A 24,846-nucleotide genomic window follows, 5' to 3' on the forward strand; every position below is an offset into this window, starting at 1 on the left:
TGACATTGGAAGTGTCAGGGTTCAGGGAGCTGTGGTCCTGCTATGTTGACAGTGGAAGTGTCAGGGTTCAGGGAGCTGTGGTACTGCTATGTTGACATTGGAAGTGTCAGGGTTCAGGGAGCTGTGGTACTGCTATGTTGACACCAGAAGTGTCAGGGTTCAGGGATCTGTGGTACTGCTATGTTGACAGTGGAAGTGTCAGGGTTCAGGGATCTGTGGTCCTGCTATGTTGACAGTGGAAGTGTCAGGGTTCAGGGATCTGTGGTACTGCTATGTTGACAGTGGAAGTGTCAGGGTTCAGGGATCTGTGGTCCTGCTATGTTGACATTGGAAGTGTCAGGGTTCAGGGAGCTGTGGTCCTGCTATGTTGACACCAGAAGTGTCAGGGTTCAGGGAGCTGTGGTACTGCTATGTTGACATTGGAAGTGTCAGGGTTCAGGGAGCTGTGGTACTGCTATGTTGACATTGGAAGTGTCAGGGTTCAGGGAGCTGTGGTACTGCTATGTTGACACCAGAAGTGTCAGGGTTCAGGGAGCTGTGGTACTGCTATGTTGACACCAGAAGTGTCAGGGTTCAGGGAGCTGTGGTACTGCTATGTTGACATTGGAAGTGTCAGGGTTCAGGGAGCTGTGGTACTGCTATGTTGACAGCGGAAGTGTCAGGGTTCAGGGAGCTGTGGTCCTGCTATGTTGACAGTGGAAGTGTCAGGGTTTAGGGAGCTGTGGTACTGCTATGTTGACATTGGAAGTGTCAGGGTTCAGGGAGCTGTGGTACTGCTATGATGACACCAGAAGTGTCAGGGTTCAGGGATCTGTGGTCCTGCTGTGTTGACATTGGAAGTGTCAGGGTTCAGGGAGCTGTGGTACTGCTATGTTGACAGCGGAAGTGTCAGGGTTCAGGGAGCTGTGGTCCTGCTATGTTGACAGTGGAAGTGTCAGGGTTCAGGGATCTGTGGTCCTGCTATGTTGACAGTGGAAGTGTCAGGGTTTAGGGAGCTGTGGTACTGCTATGTTGACAGTGGAAGTGTCAGGGTTCAGGGAGCTGTGGTACTGCTATGTTGACATTGGAAGTGTCAGGGTTCAGGGAGCTGTGGTACTGCTATGTTGACAGCGGAAGTGTCAGGGTTCAGGGAGCTGTGGTACTGCTATGTTGACAGTGGAAGTGTCAGGGTTCAGGGAGCTGTGGTACTGCTATGTTGACAGTGGAAGTGTCAGGGTTCAGGGAGCTGTGGTACTGCTATGTTGACATTGGAAGTGTCAGGGTTCAGGGAGCTGTGGTACTGCTATGTTGACAGTGGAAGTGTCAGGGTTCAGGGAGCTGTGGTACTGCTATGTTGACAGTGGAAGTGTCAGCGTTCAGGGAGCTGTGGTCCTGCTATGTTGACAGTGGAAGTGTCAGGGTTCAGGGAGCTGTGGTACTGCTATGTTGACACCAGAAGTGTCAGGGTTCAGGGATCTGTGGTCCTGCTATGTTGACATTGGAAGTGTCAGGGTTCAGGGAGCTGTGGTCCTGCTATGTTGACAGTGGAAGTGTCAGGGTTCAGGGAGCTGTGGTACTGCTATGTTGACATTGGAAGTGTCAGGGTTCAGGGAGCTGTGGTACTGCTATGTTGACACCAGAAGTGTCAGGGTTCAGGGATCTGTGGTACTGCTATGTTGACAGTGGAAGTGTCAGGGTTCAGGGATCTGTGGTCCTGCTATGTTGACAGTGGAAGTGTCAGGGTTCAGGGATCTGTGGTACTGCTATGTTGACAGTGGAAGTGTCAGGGTTCAGGGATCTGTGGTCCTGCTATGTTGACATTGGAAGTGTCAGGGTTCAGGGAGCTGTGGTCCTGCTATGTTGACACCAGAAGTGTCAGGGTTCAGGGAGCTGTGGTACTGCTATGTTGACATTGGAAGTGTCAGGGTTCAGGGAGCTGTGGTACTGCTATGTTGACATTGGAAGTGTCAGGGTTCAGGGAGCTGTGGTACTGCTATGTTGACACCAGAAGTGTCAGGGTTCAGGGAGCTGTGGTACTGCTATGTTGACATTGGAAGTGTCAGGGTTCAGGGAGCTGTGGTACTGCTATGTTGACAGTGGAAGTGTCAGGGTTTAGGGAGCTGTGGTCCTGCTATGTTGACAGTGGAAGTGTCAGGGTTCAGGGATCTGTGGTACTGCTATGTTGACAGTGGAAGTGTCAGGGTTCAGGGATCTGTGGTCCTGCTATGTTGACAGTGGAAGTGTCAGGGTTCAGGGATCTGTGGTACTGCTATGTTGACACCAGAAGTGTCAGGGTTCAGGGAGCTGTGGTACTGCTATGTTGACATTGGAAGTGTCAGGGTTCAGGGAGCTGTGGTACTGCTATGTTGACAGTGGAAGTGTCAGGGTTCAGGGAGCTGTGGTCCTGCTATGTTGACACCAGAAGTGTCAGGGTTCAGGGAGCTGTGGTACTGCTATGTTGACACCAGAAGTGTCAGGGTTCAGGGAGCTGTGGTACTGCTATGTTGACACCAGAAGTGTCAGGGTTCAGGGAGCTGTGGTCCTGCTATGTTGACAGTGGAAGTGTCAGGGTTCAGGGAGCTGTGGTACTGCTATGTTGACAGCGGAAGTGTCAGGGTTTAGGGAGCTGTGGTACTGCTATGTTGAGACCAGAAGTGTCAGGGTTCAGGGAGCTGTGGTCCTGCTATGTTGACACCGGAAGTGTGGTGACACCTGTGCGCTGTTCAGCACAATCCTCGCTGATTTGATTTGACGCAAACAAAGCATCAGAATCAGGCTGAGCATCACTGGCGTATGTCATGAAATGTGTTATTATGCAGCAGCAGTACACCGCAATACATAATTAAAACTATGAATTATGAATTATGGCATAAATATCTAAAAGCTAAATTAAACTTTGTTTTCAGAATTCTCCAGACTATTCCACCGTATGTTTCGATGTTCCAATGTACATGTGACAAATAAAGCTTTTTTCAAGAATAGAATCTCCAGGAAACTTTCACTTAAATGGCAACAAAAGTGTTTGATCTGATGCTTGTTCTTCTGTTTAATTAACACCTTAAGTGTCTCCACCTGGTTCTGCTGAGGAGAAACAGTGCAGTCTCCTCTACCCACGTTTAAAATAACAACAGGGAAAAAGCTTCTGAAGACGCTGCAGTGCAATTCTGCCACTTTCTAGATTCAGAAGCTGGGCCTCCCCATGTGTGAACTTTGTTTTTTGACAGCTTCTGATGGAATGAAAAGGAAAGCAGAGAGCAGGGGTGAAAGTGTATGCTGAACAACCACCGAGTGGTTTACATCTCAAATTGATCCCAGATGGGTTCTTACTGACCGTTTATGAAGCACCATGCTGAACCACTTCCAGGTCACAACATCAAGATATCAGCCAGCTAAAATGTACGGGGGCGGGAGAGAGAATTCTTCCCCTCTTATGAAAACAGTTCTGGGTGCGCACACGCATCAGATAAGCATGCAAGCGATTTCCTTTTGGTATAACTTTGGAATGCATTTTAATACATTAGAGAGATTACAACTATTAGATCAAGCAAATAATGGAACGTGAATGCAGAAATGAATACTCTTTAAAAAATTCTGCCCACACTGAAAGAAATTCACAGACACATTGGTAATGCACCATTTATGAAGATCCCTTCACAATCTCCCCTCTCTAATCTGCCTCCATTTCAAACAGTCAAAGAAACTACGTTATTCATAATAGTTCGTGATAAGAGTTTAATAGCCCAATTAATTAAAACAAACATTTCCCAGGAATGTGGCCCTTTTATGAACCAAAGAACCTCTGTAATGGTGAGCACTAGTCCAAGTCCAAGTAAGCTAGGCTGAGGGCCTGTCAACACCAGAGTAAGACCCTACTTCCAATGCTAGTCAATAGGTCAAATGATGTCAAGTCAGTGGAATCTAAACAGAAGTAGCAACATTTTAATCTGATTTTAATGTGAAAACTACTGAACGAATTTTGAAGGATCCATTTGACAAGGGCAGATTAGTCCCTCGTTGCCCTCTTTACAGATCCATACATTATGAACCGCAAAGTCTCTCTGTTCCCATGCGCTTTGCATCATTATGCTTGTAGCAACTTGTCATATCTTCACGTGAAATATGTCTCCTCACATTTCTCTTTACAGGCAACCCCTGGGTTACAGGGTCATTCTCCAGAGTTGGTACCATTGTTTTCCGTAACCTGAGGCCGCATTAGTGCATGTTTCAAGAAATGCAGGTTGGAAAGAATGTTCTGTTTATTTATTTACTTTTCGCCCTCACATAAATTCCGCGAGAGAAAAAATAAGTATTTTGTGTCTCACATGTTTAGCTGGTGATTTGTGAATTCTGTAAATGCAAATTTCCATAATCCAAACAGGCTCAACACTGGTGTCACTTGTATTAAAGTCCACCTACCACATGCCTACTCTTTCTGAAAACCTCCCTGCATCATGTTACTGAGCTTCACCACAGGCAGGGGATCTTGCAAGAGACTTCATGGGAAACTTTCTAGAAGTCCATATAACTAATGTCCATAAACCTTTCCTTCTCACTACTTTAGACACCCTTCAAAAAATTCAAGCTGGCTTGTCAGGCTTCTCCACAATTTACTGCTCTCTCATCAATTGAAAGTTAAAACTCTGAAAGAAAATCCTACAAAAAGTAGTAATACAGCCCAGTCAATCATGGGTAAAGAGCTCCCCACCACTGAGCACATCTACATAGAGGGCTGTTGCAGGAAAATGGCATCCGTCATCAGGACCCCACCATCCAGAACATGCTCTCTTCTCACTGCTGACATCAGGAGAAGGTACAGGAGCCTCAGGACCCACACCACCAGTTTCAGGAACTGTTATTGTCCGTCAACCATCAAGCCAAAGGGAAGAACTTCACTCAAGCCAGACACACACACAATGCTGGAAGAACTCAGCGGGCCAGGCAGCATCTATGGAAAAGAGTACAGTCAACGTTTCGGGCCGAGACCCTTCGGCAGAACTGGAGAAATAAAGCTGAGGAGTGTAGTTAAAAGGTAGGGGGAGGGGAGGGAGAAACACAAGGTGAAAGGTGAAACAGGGAGGGAGAGGGGTGAAGAAAAGAGCTGGGAAGTTGATTGGTGAGAGAGACACAGGGCTGGAGAAGGGGGAATCTAATAGGAAAGGACAGAAGGCCATGGAAGAAAGGAAATGGGGGAGGAGTATCAGAGGGAGGCGATGGGCAGGCAAGGAAATAAAATCAGAGAGGGAAAAGGGGATGGGGAATGGTGAAGTGGGAGGGGCCATTACCGAAAGTTCCAGAAATCCATGTTTATGCCATCAGGTTGGAGGCTACCCAGATGGAATATTACAAGAGCTCATTGTATGACTGTCAATAAAGTTAAAAAGTTGGAGTAAATTTATTAACAAATTACATATATGTCACTATATACAACCCTGAGATTCATTTTCTTGCGGGCAATCTCAGTAAATCTATAGTAGAATAATGACCATAACAGAATCAGTGGGAGACCACACCAACTGGACGCTCAACTACTGCGTAAATGACAGCAAACTGTGCAAATACAAAAATAAATAACAATAATAAATAAATAAATAAATAAATATCGAGAATATAAGATGAAGGGTCCTTGAAAGTGAATCCATAGGTTGTGGGAACATTTCAATGACGGAGCAAGTGAAGTTACAAACAGGAGAAAATCTGCAGATACTGGAAATCCGAGCAACACACACAAAATGCTGGAGGAGCTCAGCAGGCCAGGCAGCATCCATGGAAACGAATGCAGTCGACGTTCTGGGCCAAATGCACACACATTCGTTCCTCTGAATGGCAGAACTATCTCTATCTCTCTCTCCCTTTCTCTCGTTCAAGTAATTGTTCTTTCTTCTCCCCCTTTTTGATGCCAGTCCTCACAAAACTGCAGAAGTATGGTTACCGCAGAGTGAATTTTGTCTACTTACCGACTTATTGACAAAATCGTTTTAAGGATTCTGTGAAGTGGACTCTTTCGTTACCCAGATCAGCCTGTCTGTTTGCTTTACGTGCTAATTCCAGTTTGCCCCTCACCTTTAGCAGCCTGTGGCTTTTATTTTGGCACGTACAGCTCTTTTCCCTTAGGTGCATATACTGGCTTTTAATCACATTAAATTCTTTTGTGAATGCCTCCTGCTGATCATGCGTCATTTTACCCATTATCGGATTAACTCAATTTACAGTAGACAGCCTCACTCATCGTGAAGTCAGCCTTTTCTAAATCGGGATTCATAGCAGCTGTTTTGCATTTCTCACTTTCAAACATTACACCACACTCAATCTTATTATGATCACTATTGGATAAATGTTCATGCACCATTAGGCCGTTAACCAAATCTTCCTCTTTACTCATTACTAAATCTAATGCAGCCCACTCCTGTCATTCAAGGGCACATTATCACAGAACACTACCCTGAATATGTTCAGAGACTGTGCGCTCCAGGCACAAACTTGTCAGTTTATGCCCATCAGCACCTAGCGGCCACATTCCCATACCTAATAAACTGGCCCGGGAGTGGGAAGCAGTGTTGTCTTCTGCTGCTGTAGCCCATTCGCTTCAAGGTTCAATGTGTTGTGCATCCAGAGATGTTCTTCCGAACACCACTGTTGTAACGCATGACTGTTTGTGTTACTGCCCCTTCCTGTCAGCTTCAACCACTCTGACAATTCTCTTCTGACCTCTCTCTTTAACAAGGCATTTTCACCCACAGAACTGCTGCTCACTGGATGTTTATTTTGTTTCTCACACCACTCTCTGTAAACTCTAGAGACTGTTGTGCGTGAAAATCCCAGGAGGTCAGCAGTTCCTGAGAAACTCAAACCACCCAGACTGGCACCGCCAATCATTCCACAGTTCTTCCCCATTCTTAAGTGTGGTCTGAACAACAACTAAACCTCATGACCATGCCTGCAAGCTTTTATGCACTGAGTTGCTACCATGATTGGCTGATTAGGTATTTGCATTAACAAGATATTTGCATTAGGTGCACCTAATAAAGTGGCCACTGGGTGTATGTGAATGCTAGTACCCACACCTGACCCTACCTTTACTAGATGCCAGACCAATTTTCCAATCCTTCACATTCTTTAACAGCACAGGTTGCCGTGGGCCCCACGAAGACTTTTCTCAGTTTGTGCTAATTCCTTTCTTTGCCGCTTATGCAGCTCAGTACACTTTCTCTCATCACCAAAGTGATTCCATAGAGGAATGGAATTTGCATTCATAAGCAAGATGCTTCACAGTGCATAGTTAAAACTGCAATTATCATGTACTTTCCAGTCGTATTTTGTTCATTTGTTTCACACACTTTCCTAGTTGATCTCCAACCAACCCTTAAGACAACTCATTACTTGCAAGCTCACATACAGCACCTCGCCATAGTTATTATCTCAGTGCCTGGACATGCTAATTTTTTTTCTAAACCAATCATCCTACTTGACTTCACCACTAAACTGCTCCTTCCCCCGCTGCAATCCTTAAGTATCGAAGCAGACAGACGTGAATTCACGTGCACGTAGACTGGCTCTGTGGCATTTAAAAGAAAAACAAGTTAAAGGCACGAATGATCGAGGCGGCTGCATTGCTCTCTCGCAGGGAAGCGCGTCCTCTCTCACATTTCCAACATGCATATCTTTCAGATCGGTGGCCATCACGGCACGTCAGGTTTGTCTACCACAATACGTGCTTCCAAGCAACTAAAAGAAGTGGTCTAATACAAGGTTCTCAAACCAGTAACACAGAATGTTGCTTCCAGTTGTCGACTGGTTCAACTGCTGGGTTCATGGACGCAATACAGAAGCGGGAGAAGGGATTCTGGGTGGGGCTGCATGACAGTCCGATTCCCTTTCAATACGGAACAGATCATAAACCCATTCTACATCCTTCCTGAACTCCACCCCCCTCCCCCAAATGTTTGGGGCTGACAGTAAAGTAGGGTTCCGAACAGTCTAGACATTCCTAAATGGATGACACCATCACTGACGCTAGGAGCAAATCTAAAGATAAAGAGTAAAGAGTAACACACACAAAATGGTTAGGTAGCACCTAAGGAGTCGATGTGTCAGTCCGAGACCCTTAGCTTTTTTTTTAAAATCACATGCACATTGAAACATCAAAACACTGCGAAATGCGTCATTTGTGGCAGCGACCATTACAGCCCCAGGTTGTGTTGGGGGCCGCCCACAGGTGTCACCAAGCTTCCTGCCCCACAAGTTACCAACCGTAACCCGTAGGCCTTTGAAAAGTGGGAAGAAACTGGAGCACCCAGAGGAAACCCACACAATCACAGGGAGAACGTACAAACTCCTGACAGACAGCAGTGGGAATCGAATCCCCATCGCCAATCACTGGCACTGTGGTGGCATTATGCTAACCACTACTCTAGGCCCAGCAGCACGGGCCTGACATCAAAACATATTCTGAACAGTCCAGGTCCATAGACTCCACAGTTAATGGTAGCGGTTCATGGCATTAAAAAGGCCCGGAACCCATGGTCTACATTTTCCTACAGAACTGCCACTTTGAATGGCATTACCATTGATTCTAGTAACAGAACTAACCTATGACAAAATTAAATGTACATTTAAAACCTTGCTCTGAGGAAATTGCAGTGGGTGCCTGAGCTTCCCAAGGAAGGCTGAGGTTTGGAACGGCTGGAAAGATATTCAATCTCCCATTACCTTACCCACAGATGAAGGAGTTCAAAGTGAGGAGGCAGTGGAGGGAGCAGAGAATGGGAAAGGCAGTCAGTAACAGTACCGCACCAAGTAGTCGCAGCAGATTCCACAGACCGCCCCGCCCTCACGTTGTTTTGCTACAGACAGGTGGGGCCTTGTCACCCGCTGCCGGCGCTCCAGTGAAAGAATGGTTCGGCTGTGCAGCTACCTGTCAGCACCTGCTCATGGGCCACACTGCAAACCCAAACAAATCAACCAGCTATTTGTTTTCAGCAGGTCTAGGCCAACAAAATAGCTGTGGCCTGCTGTGAAATAGCTGGATGAGGGCGCTGGCTGCGGTTTGTCGGCAGTGATACCTCCGGCAGATACTGTCACAGTTGACTGTGGGCACAAGTCTGGCAGCACTTCCTAGTGGTTCAGAGAGGGAATTCAGAAATCACACAAGAACACGAACACACACACACACTCATACTTCTAACCAGAAGACCACGAGATATGTGGATCAGAAGTAACATCTCCTTGTTAAGTCAGCACTGGCACACCACAGGGATGCGTGCTTAGCCCACTGCTCTACTCACTCTACACCCATGACTATGAGGCTAAGCACAGCTCAAATGCCATTTATGAATTTGCTAACAATGCAACCATTGTTGGCGGACTCTCAGGCGGTGACGACAGGGCATACAGGAGCCAGATAAGCCAGCTAGTTGAGTGGTGCCACAACAACCTAGCACTCAACGTCAGTGCTGACTGTGGACTTCAGGAAGGGTAAGACGAGGAAGCACACACCAGTCCTCCGAGTGGGATCTGAAGTGGAAAGAGTGAGCAGTTTCAAGTTCCTGGGTGTCAAGATCTCTGAGGATCTAACCTGGTCCCAACATATCGATGCAGCTGTAAAGGCAAGACAGTGGCTATATTTCATCAGGAGTTTGAGGAGGTTTGGTTTGTCACCTAAAACACTCGAAAAGTTCTACTGAAGTACCGTGGAAAGCATTCTAACTGGCTGCATCACCGTCTGGCATGGAGGTGGGGTGCGCGGGGGCTACTGCACTGGATTGAGCTCAGCTGCAGAGAATTACAAAATTAGTCAGCTCCATCTTGGGCACTAGCCTCTGTAGTATCCAGGACACCTTCAAGGAGCGGCGTCTCAAAAAGGCCAATCCGTCATTAAGGACCACTGAGGAACTGCACTCTTCTCCTTGCTACCATCAGGAAGGAGGTACAGAAGCCTGAAGGCACACACTCAGCGATTCAGGGACAGCTTCTTCCCATCTGACATCCGATTTCTGAATGGACATTGAACCCATGAACACCACCTCCCTACTTTGTTATTTATGTTTTTTGCACTATTTAATTTTATATATATTTATTTACTGTAATGCACAGTTTTTCCCTCTATTATTATGTATTGTATTGTACTGCTGCCACAAAGTTAACATACTTTGTGCCACATGCCGGTGATATTAAACCTGATTCTGATACTCACACAATCACGGACCTGTACTCATTCAAACACACACTGACCAACTCATTCACACACTCAAAAGTACAACACAGCAGATACGTACTGCAGATGTACACTGACAAGTTCATGAAAACCAAGCATGCACTCATGCACACCTTCCAAATCACACTCGCAAAGTGTCATGGCATGTGCACGGTCAAAAACACCCATGTATACTCAAATTCTCTCTCTCTCTCACACACCCCATGCACTCACTGTAGCATATGCCCAGACACTCCCAGTCTTCACAAGCACACGTACATACACTCACAAACAACTCAATATATAGATGCTCCCATATACACATACAGTACGTAGAAAGGTATGCATGTGTATATACCAACACACAAACCACACACTTGCAGAAATGCCATCCCTTACACGCATGCACTCCCTGCCCCCCAAAGTATAGACACACAAACATATACACGCTTGTGTATCCACTGAACACACCCACACATGGATACATGCAAACTAGACCGTATCATGTACATACTTAGAGATATATCCATTCTCATGTGCACACTCAGTCACCCATTCATCCAGCACCAATCCTAGAAAAACAACACTAGTCACAAACTTCTAACTTCCCATAAAAAGCTAATCTTCTGAACCAGTATATGTGGGAAAGGTGCTACAGAAATTCAATTTATTTCTTTGAATAAAGGAAAAATGTGCTTTCCAAAAGAAAATCAGGGGATATTGATAAGTGGGAAGTGAAGGAATGGATTTTCTCCTGGAGCTGGAGTTGACTCAAAGGTCTCCATGGATATTGTAAGTCATTGAGAGAAATTATCATCATTTCCTGAGTTTCCATTCTCTTGCTCCATCACTTTGATTGCCTCTGTGAACTCCCTGTCACTGTGTGCTCCCTCCTCCCCTCAATGATTCTGAACGCTCACAAATCCCAGTTCTATTTCAGACCAGGTGGGAACACTGGTTTGTACAGTATTTGGAACAACTGTTGGAACAGTTCAGTAAAGCAGATCTCTTTGTATAAATGGTGACAAAGATGGAGACAGAAATATGTAATTTATGTGGAGAGGAATTGGCTGTTGGTCCTGTAAAAGCATGTACTGGCACTGGAGAACTTTCAGAGGAGGTTTACAAGAATGATCCTTGTAAAGGATTAACATATGAGGAGTGTTTAATGGCTCTGAGCCCGTACTTGCTGGAATTTAAAAATGAGGGGTGGGGCATCTCATTGAAACCTACTGAATGTTGGACATGAAGAGGGTGTTTCTGTAGTGAGAAAGTCTAGGACCTGAGGGCACAGCCTCAGAACAGAAGGATGCCCCTTTAGGACAGAGATGAGAAGAAATTTCTTTAGCCAGAGGGTGGTGAATCTGTGGAGTTAATTGCCACAGGTGGCTATGGAAACCAAGTCGTTGGGTATATTTAAAATGGAGGATGATAGATTTTTGATTAGTAAGAATGTCAAAGATTACAGGGAGAAGAAAGGAGAATGGGGTTGGGAAGGAAAAAAATCAGTCACAATGGACCAAATGGCCTAATTCTAGGCCAATGTCTTACAGTCTTGTGGAGAGCTCTAACATGTTAAATGGCTACCATTTCATATTTCTTTGTGATAGGAGAAGGCAACTGCAATTTGAGTCTGAGCCAGTTCATACAGCAATCTTATTATCCCAGTAATTCCCCCAATAACCTACTCTCTCCACATTTCTATCAGAATCTACCAACTACCAACACTTATGGGGCAATTTACAGAGGGTAATTAACCCACGGACTCCATCTCTTTGGGACGGGGGAGAAAATAGGATCTCCCTGGGAAAAAAAACGCACTGCCACCTCACATCTCCAGCTACTAAAAATGCCAAAACTTCAAGGACAAATAAGGAAAAGACATATTTATCTTGTGGTTTTTTGACCTCACAGGACACCCCAAAGTGGATTCCAGCCAATGCCATACTTGCAAAGTGTAGGCTCTTGTAACTTGTAGCAGGCAGTGTTTCACAAACACCAGATAATAATGATGCTACTTGAGAAATAAACAGTGGTCAGGACTCCTGCTCTTCTTCAACATAACCAGCTTGCCTAAAGAAGGCCAAAGGGTGATCGTATAGAATTTTATATAATTATGAGGAGCATTGCTGGAATAAATCGACACAGTCTTTTTCCCCCAGACTAAGAGAGTCTACAAGTGGAGGGTGTAGGTTTCAGCTGAGAGGGGAAAGATTTAACAGAGGAATGAGAGGTGCATTTTCCCCCACAGGGTGGTGGGTACATGGAACGAGCTGCCAGAGGAAGTGGTAGAAATCGGTACAGTTATAACACTTGAAAGCCACTCGGACAGGTAAAATAATAGGAACGCATTAGGGATGCAGCCTCAGTATGGAAAGGTTAGGCCACAGGGCCTGTTTTTGTGCTGTAAAACTCTATGATTCTATAATGCCGCTGACTCCGTGTAGGCAGGCATGGTTTAACCGGCTCATTCAAAGACAATTGGGAATGGCATCGAGCTAAACTGTCAGCCTAGATTTTTAATTCTTGAACTTCTGGAATGGGATTGGCATCTTTGTGCTGTCAGGCTTCCTGTATGTTCTGCCCAAAGTAAGGGGAGAGAAGAGAGAATATCCGGGGTGGGTTGGCCATTTATGTTCTGATTGTTTTATCAAGATAGCCAGAAGTTCAGACAGAGTCCATGGAGGGTAGGCAACTTTTTCCTCACTGTCATAAGTCACCTTGTACGAGAAGATGGACTCCTGGCTTCTCAATCTACCTCATCCTGGCCCTGCACATTACTGTCGGCCTGCACTGCACTCTCTCTGTAACTCTAACCCTTTATTCCGCATTCTGTTACGCTTTCCCTTCGTACTATCTTGACGTACTGATGCGAGGAAATGAACAGTACGGATGGCATGCAGAGTTTTTCAATGTACCTTGGTGCATGTGACCATAAAATACCAATTTAGTAATTTACATTAGAGGACTACAGAGAAAGGAGCCGACTATCAAATAGATATTCAAGGAAACGTCTCCTCAATTTCCACTAACCAGGGCACAAACATCATTTGTAAATGAAGTTGTGATCCTGTTGTACTTCATTCAAGCCAATTCACGGTAGACATGGTTCACAATACAGCCTCTAGGTCAGAACCATATATTTTCTATTTATTTAGAGATACAGCACAGTCACAGGACCTTCCAGCCTAACGAGCCTGTGCTGCACAATTACACCCATGTGACCAACTACCCTACTACCCCGTATGTCTTTGGACTGTGGGAGGAAACTGCAGCACCCAGAGGAAACCCACGCGGTCATGGGGAGAACGTATGAACTCCTTTCAGACAGCGGTAGAATTGAACCTGGGATGCCAGTGCTGTAGAAGAGTCACACTAACGGCTATGTTATTGTGCCTATTTTATGTGTATGTGGTTAACAGTTCAAAGTCATTGGCAGAAGTAAGCTGGCAAAGTCTGCGGCTGACATCTCAGAATAACCCGTTTCGCAGTAAACGTTTACCATTCCACTCTTCAGTGTGGGACAAACATGCACTGATGTTTCAAGTGTAAGTGTAACCATTAGTGTGGCTGTGCTCTGGGAGGTTACACACGTGTGTCTGATCCAGCATAATCCTACGCTGCATTTGACCCAATCCCATACTTTTCCTTTTGTTTTTCCTCTCTTCCCAGCTTTCTCTGCATCTAGCTTTAAACTCCTCCCAGTTCAGACAGAAGGTCAACATGGAGCTGAAACTTTTAACTCCCCTCCGTTTTCCAGGGGTACAGCTGGCCTCCTGTGCACTTCCTGCATTTTCTGCTCTAGAATATAACGTCGGCTTTATTTTATGACAAAAAAATCTGTGACAAAACAGAGCCTCTCATATTGATGCTAAATGTATAGCAGACAGGGAAAGATAGAAAGACAGAGAGAGAGAGAAACAGAGGGATATAGAGACAAACAGAGAGAGAGACACACACACACACACAGATAGATAAAGAAAAGCAGACACAGAAATCATACACAGTGAGAGAGGGACAAAGAGAGAGAGATAGGCACAAAGAGGAAGTGTGATATCTGATCTTTGTCATGGAGATAGAGGTCACCCTCTACAGGATTACCTTGCCAGCCCTCCACCTGCCCACACCCACAGTTTACAATGTGATATTAGCTGGAACAGTAAACACTACCAAATTGTACAACTCCAAATCCGAGGCGCTTCACCGTCATTACTCACCTTCAATCCGCTTCAGAGCCGAGAGGCAGCTTTCCCGATCGGGAAAGCCGAAAGGGTTACTACAGGTCCGAATGGCATCGCATTCACACTTGCCGTTGATAATATTGCAGCCTGTTGCTAGGTTTTTATTGCAGGGCTCAAATCCAAGAAGCTGGTCGTCCTCCCAGTTCTCATCTGAAAGAAAAGTATTCTCAGAACACGGCCAAGATCAAAACAAGTGCACAACATGCATACGGCTGTAAACGGGGCTTAACCATTAAACCAGTCACAACCTTGGCACCTGTTTAGTCACTAATTTATGTAATTACAGCCAATAAACATTTATGTGGACATATGTAGGATTATTTTAGATGTGTTACACACATGTGGACTCCAGGCACAAGCATAATGCTTAAGTAACTTGACTGGCAGCCGAGACCAATGACTTGGAATCATGAGTTCAAATCTCATCACAGCAATGGGAGAATTTAAACTTAAGTGATTAACTAAATCTGGAATCAGCCTCAGAAGCTCTCACATGAGCCTCCGCAGTGTTGTACAAACCCCCTTGACTCATCATAATGTTCAGCAAGGAAGGTTGACGAACTTGACCTATATGTGGTTGAATTTTTAAGTTTGCCCTTGATTCAAGGGCAATTGGGAATGGATAATAATGCTGGTGTTGCCTGTCAACATCCACATTCTGTGAGCAAAAGGAAATGGCCAGTGGCCAGTGGCCAGTTTCATGTTATACCCAGTTTTACTTATCAGACCATCTATGCTCAGATAGCAGGCAGGTCACGGCTGGTAGCCTTAGCAAGATGCACCTCATTTCTTCTCTTCTTGTACTGCCTTGGAACCTCCATAAGCGCAACCAACTAAAATGTTTGACAGAAACCAAGTTTATATCATGCACTGACTTCTCTTTGCCTTAGTTCAACTACAAGATACAGGAGCAGAATTTGATCATCCAGCCCGTCAAGTCTGCTGCACTACTTGCTCATGGCTAATTTACTGTCCCCTCTCGACTCCATTGTCCAGCTTTCTCCCTGATGTTCTTACGAATCAAGAACCTTCCAATCTCCAAGAACCCAATGCTTTAGCCTCCACAGCATTCTGTGTCAATAAATTGCACAAATTGACCATCCTGTGGCTAGAGAAATTCCTCCTCTCACCTCTGTTCTGAAAGGAAATGCTTGTATTCTGAGGCTGTGCCCTCGGTCCTAGACTCCCCACTATAAGAAGCATCCTCTCTGCATCCATTCTATTTGGTAGGTTTCAGTAAGATAGCAACCCCCTGATCTTCTAAACTCAAGTGAATACAGGTGCAGAGCTATCAAACACTCCTCATACATTAACACTTTCACTCCCAGCATCATTCTTGTAAACCTCCTCTGGACACCCTCCAATGCCAGCACATCCTTTCTTAAAAATTTAGATATGGGCTCCAAATCTGCTCAAAATACTCCAGTTGTGGTCTGATGAATGCCTTATGAAGTCTCTCATATTACCCGTCCAAGTCTGCTTTTGCTATGGTGCTCATATACTGGAAAAGGACTCCTGTCAGATCTCCTAGCACAACAGCAACAAGAGACCTTTTGGACTGTGCCAACTGTCAATCACCTCAAGGAGACTAGAACACAATCGGAGAAGTCCAGCTGCCCACCTTTTAACATGATCATTGTTCATCTGCCCTGGACCTCAATCCTCTTTAGTGCCAGATCCCCATAGTTCTCAATTCCCTGAATACTCAATACCTTATAAGACCATAAGATATAGGAGCAAAATTAGGCCATTTGGCCCATCAAGTCTGCTAATTTCATTGTGGCTAATCCAATTTTCCTCTCATCCAAAATTTCCTCCCAGTATCCCTTCATGTCCTGACCAACCTCTGCCTTAAACATACTTAAAGACTTGGCCTCCACAGATGCCTGTGGCAATGAATTCCACAGATTCATCACTCTCTGGCTAAAGAATTTCCTCCTCACTTCCGTTGTAAAAGGATGCCCCTCTATTATGAGGCTGTGCCCTCTGGTCTTCGTCTACCCACCACAGGAAACATCCTCTCCACATCCACTCTATCAAGGCCTTTCACCATTTGATAGGTTTCAATGAGGTCACCCTTCATTCTTCTGAATTCCAGTGAATACAGGCCCAGGGTCATCAAACGCTCTTCATATGACAAGCCATTCAATCCTGGAATCATTTTTGTGAACCTCCTTTGAAGCCTCTCCAGTTTCAGCACATCCTTTCTATCTCCATCCACCTTAAATAATTCTAACGTTCTCACCGCCAGAACTCCTGTGGTTGAGAATTCCAGGGATTTGCTACCCCTTCTGAGAAGCTTGTGCCAGGTAATCCCTTTCCAAGAGCTGGGCTGCATCTCTTGCTCCTTGTTGATACTAAAATGTACCTAGAGCCTGCACCAAGTTCCCCCACCACCCAGTCCCCTACGTAAGGCGGATGAGAGTTGTCCCTTCAATATATACTGACAAATATAAGTGGCCGTTCTCAATAACTGTCTACAAAAGCGTTCTTCATTTTATCGACATTAAAGTCCTCTCTCTTTCTCTCTCTCTCTCTCTATGCTGTACAGTGGAAACTCACAACATCTCTCTGGACACCAGTACAGACACGATGAGTTAAATGGCCTCGATCTGTGTCAGACACCAGCACTAGCTTCCCAAGAAATGAGGATATCTTCAAAAATTGATGCCCCAAGAAGGTGGCATCCATCATGAAGGACTCTCATGACCTCTTCTCGCACGTCACTATCCGGGAGGAGGTACAGAAGCCTAACAACACACACTCAACAAATTTGGAACAGCTTCTTCCCTTCCACCATCAGATTTCTGAAAGGCCAATTAACCCAAAAACACTCCCTCACTATTTTATGCACTACTTTGTTATCTGTATTCCTTACTGTAATTCGCAGTATATTTTATGTATTGCATGGTACTGCTTCTGCAAAGCAACAAATTTCATAACATACTCCAGAGATAATAAATCTGATTCTGATTCTAAGCTTTCTATGATTTGATTCCTACCAAAGTTCCATGGTGACACCATCAGAATCACCACACCAATGTAAAGTTCTAGGAAATTGGAAGTAACTACACAGCCGTAGAAAACACACCCAGATGTTTGATCTGCACTGTGGGTCCACATAATTTGGCTGCCAGGGTTCCTTAAAATTTTCTTTAGGTCTTCATAGAGAAATATCAGCATGGGGAGGAGGAAATCAATGTAGGTACTTATATTTCCCACATCTGTTCCAGAAATATTAAATTTGAATAGCACTTTGCCTTTAAAAATAAATTAATACCTTTGAATCTCTCCCCACCAGCGGTAGATATTGCCATTTTAGAAACACAAGCACTAACTGCTGTAAGGCACTTCCCTCTTTCCTTTCATATTCTTCCCAAACATTAACCAATTCTTCTTAAGTGATGGTAAAATTTCTTTTGGCCTTGTGGTGAATCATTCTAACGTCTCCAGATAATTCTCTGCGGGGAAGCATTTCTTCCAGCTTCCCCCTCAGCTCGGTGGTATCAGCTCAGTCATGGGTGGCACAAATTACAGCACTAGCTGTTGCAATCCCCACCGTGCCTTTCCCCTCTTGCTAGCCCCTTGAATTTAACATGGGCAAGCTGCCAGGACGTTGCCTGTCTCAGGAGTCCCAGCAATGAAACAAACCACCACTCGGGACAATAACCTGGCTCTCGCAGTTCACACGACTGTCTCATAGCCCAATGCACCATTCAGCACAATAATTTGTTATAGGAAAGAAACTTATGGGGTTAAGATCTGTGCTGCAAGCCCTTTTTTTTTACAGGAGCTTTAACCTTTTATTGATTCTATTGTATTTTTTTTCCTTTCTATTGTGAATACATGCAAGCAAAATGAATCTCAGGGTAGTATATAGTGATAATAGATTTACTTTGAACTTTTAGCTTTCTTAAATTTGAATCGAAGGTCAAAGTAAACGTACATATACGTCACCATAAACCATCCTGGGATTTATTTCCTTGCGGGCATACACAGCAAGTGCAAAGAAACACAACACAGATTCAATGAAAGAACCACACACAAACAATCAATGTGCAAAAGACAACAAACTGTGCAAACACAAAAAGGGGAAAAATATAAACAAACAATAAATATTGAGAACATTTGTTGTACTGTCCTTTAAAAGTAAATGGGGCAAATGCTATTTAAAAATTTTTTGATAATTAACTTATTTTACATCTCAACCATTATACAATCAGAGGATGGGTCTTGACCTGAAACACTGATTGTCCATTTCCCTCCAGAGATGATGCTTGATCTGCAGAGTTTCTCCAGCAGAGGGGTTGCCAGCCTTTTTTTATGCCATTAACTGACAGGTCCATGAATCTCAGGTTGGGAGTCTTACTTTAGCAGTTTGTTTCTGAATAGACACAGGTATTGTAAGATTCCCAATACTTTCTTCATGTCATTATGCTGTCTGTAATTCAAATAGGGTTTGTTTGTGTAGAGCTTGGTAAGAATGGTGGAGGATATTGGTCACTTGGGTTGAGGCATTTCTTGTACTGAGGATGTCACCTCGACTGGCGATTGGCAAGCCAACTGCGCAAGCTTGGAAAACATGGCAACATCAAAGAGCTTGGTGAACCTCATCAAAGACCCCACCATCCAGGCCATATACTTCTTGCTTCTGCTGTCGAGAAAGAGGGTCTTGGTTCTCAGACCACCAGGTTCAGGAAGAGTTATTGCCCTTCAACCATCAGGCTATTGAACCAGCATGGACAACTTCACTCGCCTCAACAGTAAGCTGATTCCACAACCAACAGACTCACTTTCAAGGACTCTGCAACTCGTGTTCTCAGTGTTATTTGTTCAATATTATTACTTATTTTTTCTCAGCTCCAGCTGCTAAAACCTGAGGTGCGGGCACAGCCAAGCACACTCACTTCTCAATTTCTAGGAACTTTCCGACTATTCTAGTGGTGTTTAGTATTGTGGCTTTCTGAAGATTGATATACGCATTGTAGTGTAGGCCAATTTGTATAATGCCACTGTGTAGTAATTTTGGAATGATACCAGTTGTAGATATTACTATTGGGGACAATGTATACCCTGATCATGTTCCATAACCTTTCAGTTTCCCCTTTCAATTCAGCACATTTCTGGCCTTTTCACGTATTGATTTCTGTATGTTATGTGTGGTTGGAATGGTTACATGTATTAAGTAAGTTGTTCTTGCTTGTTTATCGTGTAATATTATATCTGGATGGTTATTATGGATTGTCCAATCTGTCATAATGGATCAGTCATATATAATTTGTGGGACTCTGACTCTAAAACCAGATCAGTCTTGTATTTATAGCAAAGTGTGGTGTCTTTTATGAGCTTGTATTTTAAAACAAGATTTTGGTGAATGATGTTTGCCACTTGATGTGTTAATCAGATTGAGTTAAACTGCTGCAGGATCTTGTAACGTGTTGGATTGTTTCTGGTTTCTCCTGTCATTTTCGGCATTTATCATCTTGAATTTGTGGGTCTTTTATTATATATTTTTGTGTTAACGACCTGGCCCTGTATTGTCACAGTGAACCCTTCTGTTTCTGGGAAGAGGTCTCCAAAAAAAAAAGGATATGTAATATAGCTATAGAGAAAGTGTTTATTGCCTTTGTTACATTTTTACTATTGAGCTCTGTTCGGCAAATTTGAAGTAAATTCCATCAAAAGTTTATCGCCCTATGATCTATTTTCTTTGCTTGTCGATATCCCAAACACTTATATGTTTCATACTCATCCGTTGGTTGTATTGTATCCTGCTGCTCTGTTTCATATTCTACTTGCTCTACTGCTTTCTTTATGTTTAATGTTCTGCGCTTGTCTAGTCCAAAGTGCTGGTTTATATCTTTTGAAAATAGTTCCACTATTTGAATTAATTGCCTTAGCTTTACTGAGGAAGGAGCATGTAATTTCAAATCATCCATATATAGAAAGTGTATTAAGGTATAATTCTTTTGGTTATCTCTAACTCAATATGCTTTTTAAAAATCTGATTTAGTAAGTTAGAGAGTGGGTTTAAAGCTAGACAAAACCATGGTGGGCTTAGAGAGTTGTCCTGCAAAATGCCTCAGTTTATTTTGATACGTTACAGTGATTGTTCTTTCTGGTTGTTAATAGATAGGGTGATTATAGTAAGCCAATGCTTCATCAGATGTTGTGGGAATTTCACAAGTACTGGGTGTAGTTTATATATAATTAAGAACTTCTATTAGTCATAAGTATGATTTTTGGTAGTCGATATAACAACATGAAAAATTTCTGTTTTTCCACTGGGCTTGATTACAGTCTCTAGTATCAGTTGCTCTTTACATCCTTTCATATCCTGACAGTGTCCTTTCTGCTCTGCTGTAATACTTTGCAGTTATCTAAGTGAGTGGTGATAACATTATTACATTTGCACAGTTCATCCTCTTTGGCTGTTTTTCAGTCTTTGGCGTGTAGTTTTTCACTGATTCTATTGGATGTCTTTGTTCTACTGTGAATGTCTGCAAGTGAATGAACCTCAGGGGTGGTATATGGAAACACCTACATACGTTGATAATAACTTTACTTTGAACTTTTCCTCTTATAGAAACACTGCAGACCGATATACCTGTACATCATACATATTGTTGTCATTATATTCTTTTACTTGTTCTTACAATAATCCTACGTTTTTGAGATGAATGAGACTGGGACACGTACCCCAGAGAAGTAAGCTGTCATGTCAAATTGCCTGCTACAATACCACTGGTCAGTATGACTCTCTTAGGCCATTTCACAGGCAGCCAAATCAGAGATATAGAGATTAATTTCTTTAATTTCTTAAAAGCTAGGGTGGGATTTGAACTCGTGAGTTTGCCTCAGTTGCCCAGGGGTCTGAATTTGTAGCCCTTTAGCTTAACCACTACACTACCACAGCAATTGTTAAACTGGTCTGATCTGATTTCAGGTCGTTACGTCAGCCTTCTGGCTGAGGTCAGTGTACAGGAAGAGCGCTCTTTCTCTGCCCTAACCTCAAAGATGTTGAGGGCAGCCACAACATCCCTAACACGGGCGAGTGCTATAATCCACAACTGTCTTCCTCAACTAACTCGTCCAATTTGCTGAGGCAATGGAGAACACGAGAGACATCGTTAACAAGCCTGCCTCTGTCACCTTACGTCCTGGAGTTTCAAACTCAAAGCTCAGAACGAAAAAAAACACACATTATTTTGTTTAAAAGTGAGGGAACGCGGATCATGTTTGTCTTTGAGTTTAGCTGAATCCACTTTCCTTCGTGACATCTCGGGCAACGTTTGTTTTGCTATATCATTTGCTTGGAGCTGCGCCCGAGAAGTTCCCAACGGCCCTATAAAGGAAATCCTTGGGATATGCAGGAGAGCGGGCGAAGGGCTCTAAACTTTCAGGATAAGAAATGAAAAGAGAGAAAAATTCTGCTGCTGAGGAATTTGGAAGAAATTCCCTGTGCCCAATGCCAAAAATTGTTAACTTTATATAAAAACACACTTCTCATAGCTCCCAAACACTTTCTCCCGTCCCTTTAACAAATGCTAACCTCGATTACACCCAGACGGGGCAAGTGTCAGCGACGGATTTAAGCTCCGGGAGACGAAATTTTGAATTCAGTGATTGTTTTGTTTGTTGATTCGTGAGAATTTCTTTCGGACGACTCACTACTGCCGCCTGTCTTTCAAGATTGAAAGAGCACACGTCGAGTCCGCAAGTCCCTCCACAGGGAGAAAAAATAATAGTGAGAATTAACGGGGTGGGGAGCCACAGACATTGCAGTATTTTTTCAACTGCAGTCCTATCGATAAAAGTTTTTTTTTACATAAAAGAACTTCGCTGACTGAGTAAAATCGTCGGATCACACTGAAGCCAGATTTGGAAAATGCAAGTGTTTCCAATATATCGGGAAAAAATTGGCTGACATTTATGTTTTTGCTTCTCTAGCCAATTTTATTCAATAAAGTTTCCAGTTTAAAAAAAGGACCCTGCATTTCAAGTCACCCTTTCTCATTTGCAAACCTCGGGTCTAGTGCGAATCGGCACTGATGCTACGCTAACTGTAAACTGTATCCCGATCAATTAGAAACAACAGCGTTTCACCTCCAAAGATACTAATCAATGCCACATCGAGTGCCTAGCATAGGGTACACATCTGGAGTGATGCATTTTTTTAATATACATAAAGACACAGACAGACTCGTGCGCTCGACGCCAACAGAATGGGCGAAAGTTGCGATGACAAGTTCCCGGTGCGTCTTTTTAACCCACACAGGACTATTCTGCGGTTCGTTAAGCGAGCGGAGAGTGAAGCCACTCGCCAGCTCGTACTGACTCTGTAGTTCCGTCCCTTCCTTGAGGCACAGTGTGGCTTCCAAATCTGGGATCCGATCCACTATGCAGACATAGCATACATTCCAGTCAAAAAAACCCCCCTCCAACAGTCCACAGTTAGTGAAGAAGCCGAGCTGAGCAGCTCTGGGTCCAGAAACAGCAAGGAGTCTGTTAGCAACAATATCAACAACAGAAAACGTTTGCCCCCTTTACCCCCAAATCCCATGAGTTAGAGAAGGGAGGTGAGCCATTACCTATACATTTTTAAACAAGGAATCCCGGGTCAGCAGCATCACGTCAGTGCAAAATAAAAAGGAGGTGGAATCAGTAAGCATAGCATAATTATCGTAAAAGCTGCAGAAAGGTGCATTAGTTTGTACCTAGGAGAGCACGGGGTCCGCGGAGCGGCCTTAATAGGGCGCGGGCGGTGTAGCATTAAGAGTGTAGTGAATCTTTTATTTTGCAAAGAGAACCCCTGAAGATACTTCCCTTTCTCTCCCACTGAACACGCCAGCAGTTACTGGAGTTAACTCTGAAGTTACATCGCGCCATGTTAAAAGTCAGGCAGGCGCTGCACAACATCCTACCTTGGCAGATCCCAACTTCGTAGCCAGTGATGGAGCCACCGCTGAAGGGAGGTCTGATAACGCAATGGAGGCCGAGATCGCAAGTGCCGTACACTCCGTAGACGCCGCCACAAGTTTCGTTCTGCTGCTTAGCACAGGTCGCGCAGCAGCCGCAGAAGCCCATCAGTATACTCCCCGAACAATTCCTTGGCTCCTCGCATTTGGATTCATCGCAGGGCAAGCACACAAGAGCCCGACCACTCCGAGCCAATAAATTAATAAGGTGCAGAACTCCCAAAAACCTCACCGCCAGGTACATCCACGAAGGGGCCATTTCCACCACTTTTCGGCGTTAATCGGTTTTAAACTGTTTTTCCCCCTCAAAAAAAATTATTTCTTCTCCCCTCTCAAAAAACGCAGTAAAACAAAAAATCACAGCCAAAGTTGAAAAAAACTTGTAAGTGGACGTTGGGTGAAACGACTGTCCTCAGTTGCAAAGGCGAGCCCTTATATATTAGACAGCACTGTGAGAAAGGAAAAGGAAACAGGATTACCCCCACCCCCCAAAAAAAGTTTCTTCCTGGTTAAGGACCAGCAAAGTTAAGCCGGCTTCTTTATATTTTTCTCTTCTCGCCCTGGCCACTAATGCTTCTTAAACTTCTGTAAATTTTTTTTTGTTCTTTCTACTATTGTTGCCGTAATTCCAAAGTCTTCTTTGCTTCTTTTTTCCTTCTTCCTTAGATGCAAGCGATTCTTCTGCTGAAGATGAACAAGGTTCTTTTCTTTCCCCCACCGCTGAAGCTGGGACGAGCGATCTGGCTAACAGCGCCTGGGCTGGCTGTCACACGAGCGTTTAAGCCGATCACACGCCTCGGAGCGAAGTGAGCGGCGCTCGATCCGCAACACACATGGACATACACCCTGGCCCCTTCCAGCCAATCAGCTCGCCCGCACGCTCGTCAATCCACCCACGCCGCTATTGTGACGTGGCCCCGGGACCCCGCCCACCCCGGTCTCTTCCTGCTCTTTTCCAATGGCTCGGCTGGAAGGTCCGCCCAACCCGGGGCGCGCACTGCGCGTGCGCGCATTCCATACATTGTTACACGGGCAGAGCGAGGAATCTGCTTCAATTTCTCCTCCTCTCTTTCTCTCCTCCCTTCCTCGCATATTTCATGCAATCCCGTGTGTGTTTTCTTTTAAAAATTCGTAAGTACAATGCACGCATAAGATGCGGAGACTGCGGGTACCGTTGGATTCTTGCAAAGGGCACCTTTCAGAACCCAATTATTTCTCAGGTAACCAAGCGAGGCGCAAGAAGGGAGGCATCCTGCAGACATCAGATTAATAAACACGTATTAAACAAAAGAGTTCACTTCCCACGGCACCGATAAAAGGCTTGTACAAGGGTTGCATTTCTTTGCCGGACGGATGCGTTCACATTTAAAACATTTCGCACCTGAGTAGAACCAGATCTTTTGACATTTATACCAGGCTTCCAAAATGAATGCAATATTTGGCGACTGGATGCACTTCA

The 24,846-nt window shown here is 44.3% G+C and overlaps 1 protein-coding gene across 2 annotated transcripts in view; it reads right to left on the bottom strand.

Annotated features, from left to right (window-relative positions):
• The window catches only part of crim1 (cysteine rich transmembrane BMP regulator 1 (chordin-like)), a 287,358-nt gene extending 263,157 nt beyond the window's left edge, over positions 1 to 24,201 (bottom strand). For both annotated transcript variants that reach the window (XM_072264867.1, XM_072264866.1), the window contains exons 1-2: positions 23,334 to 24,201; positions 14,386 to 14,559 (exon numbers count right to left, since the gene is read on the bottom strand). In XM_072264867.1, the coding sequence (XP_072120968.1) occupies positions 14,386 to 14,559; positions 23,334 to 23,646 (487 nt within the window). In that variant the 5' untranslated portion in view covers positions 23,647 to 24,201. The remainder of the gene's footprint in view (positions 1 to 14,385; positions 14,560 to 23,333) is intronic.
• Between the last annotated feature and the right edge of the window lie 645 nt (positions 24,202 to 24,846).

The sequence above is a fragment of the Mobula birostris genome, chromosome 8 (genome assembly GCF_030028105.1).
Source record: "Mobula birostris isolate sMobBir1 chromosome 8, sMobBir1.hap1, whole genome shotgun sequence".
Classification (NCBI taxonomy): domain Eukaryota; kingdom Metazoa; phylum Chordata; class Chondrichthyes; order Myliobatiformes; family Myliobatidae; genus Mobula; species Mobula birostris.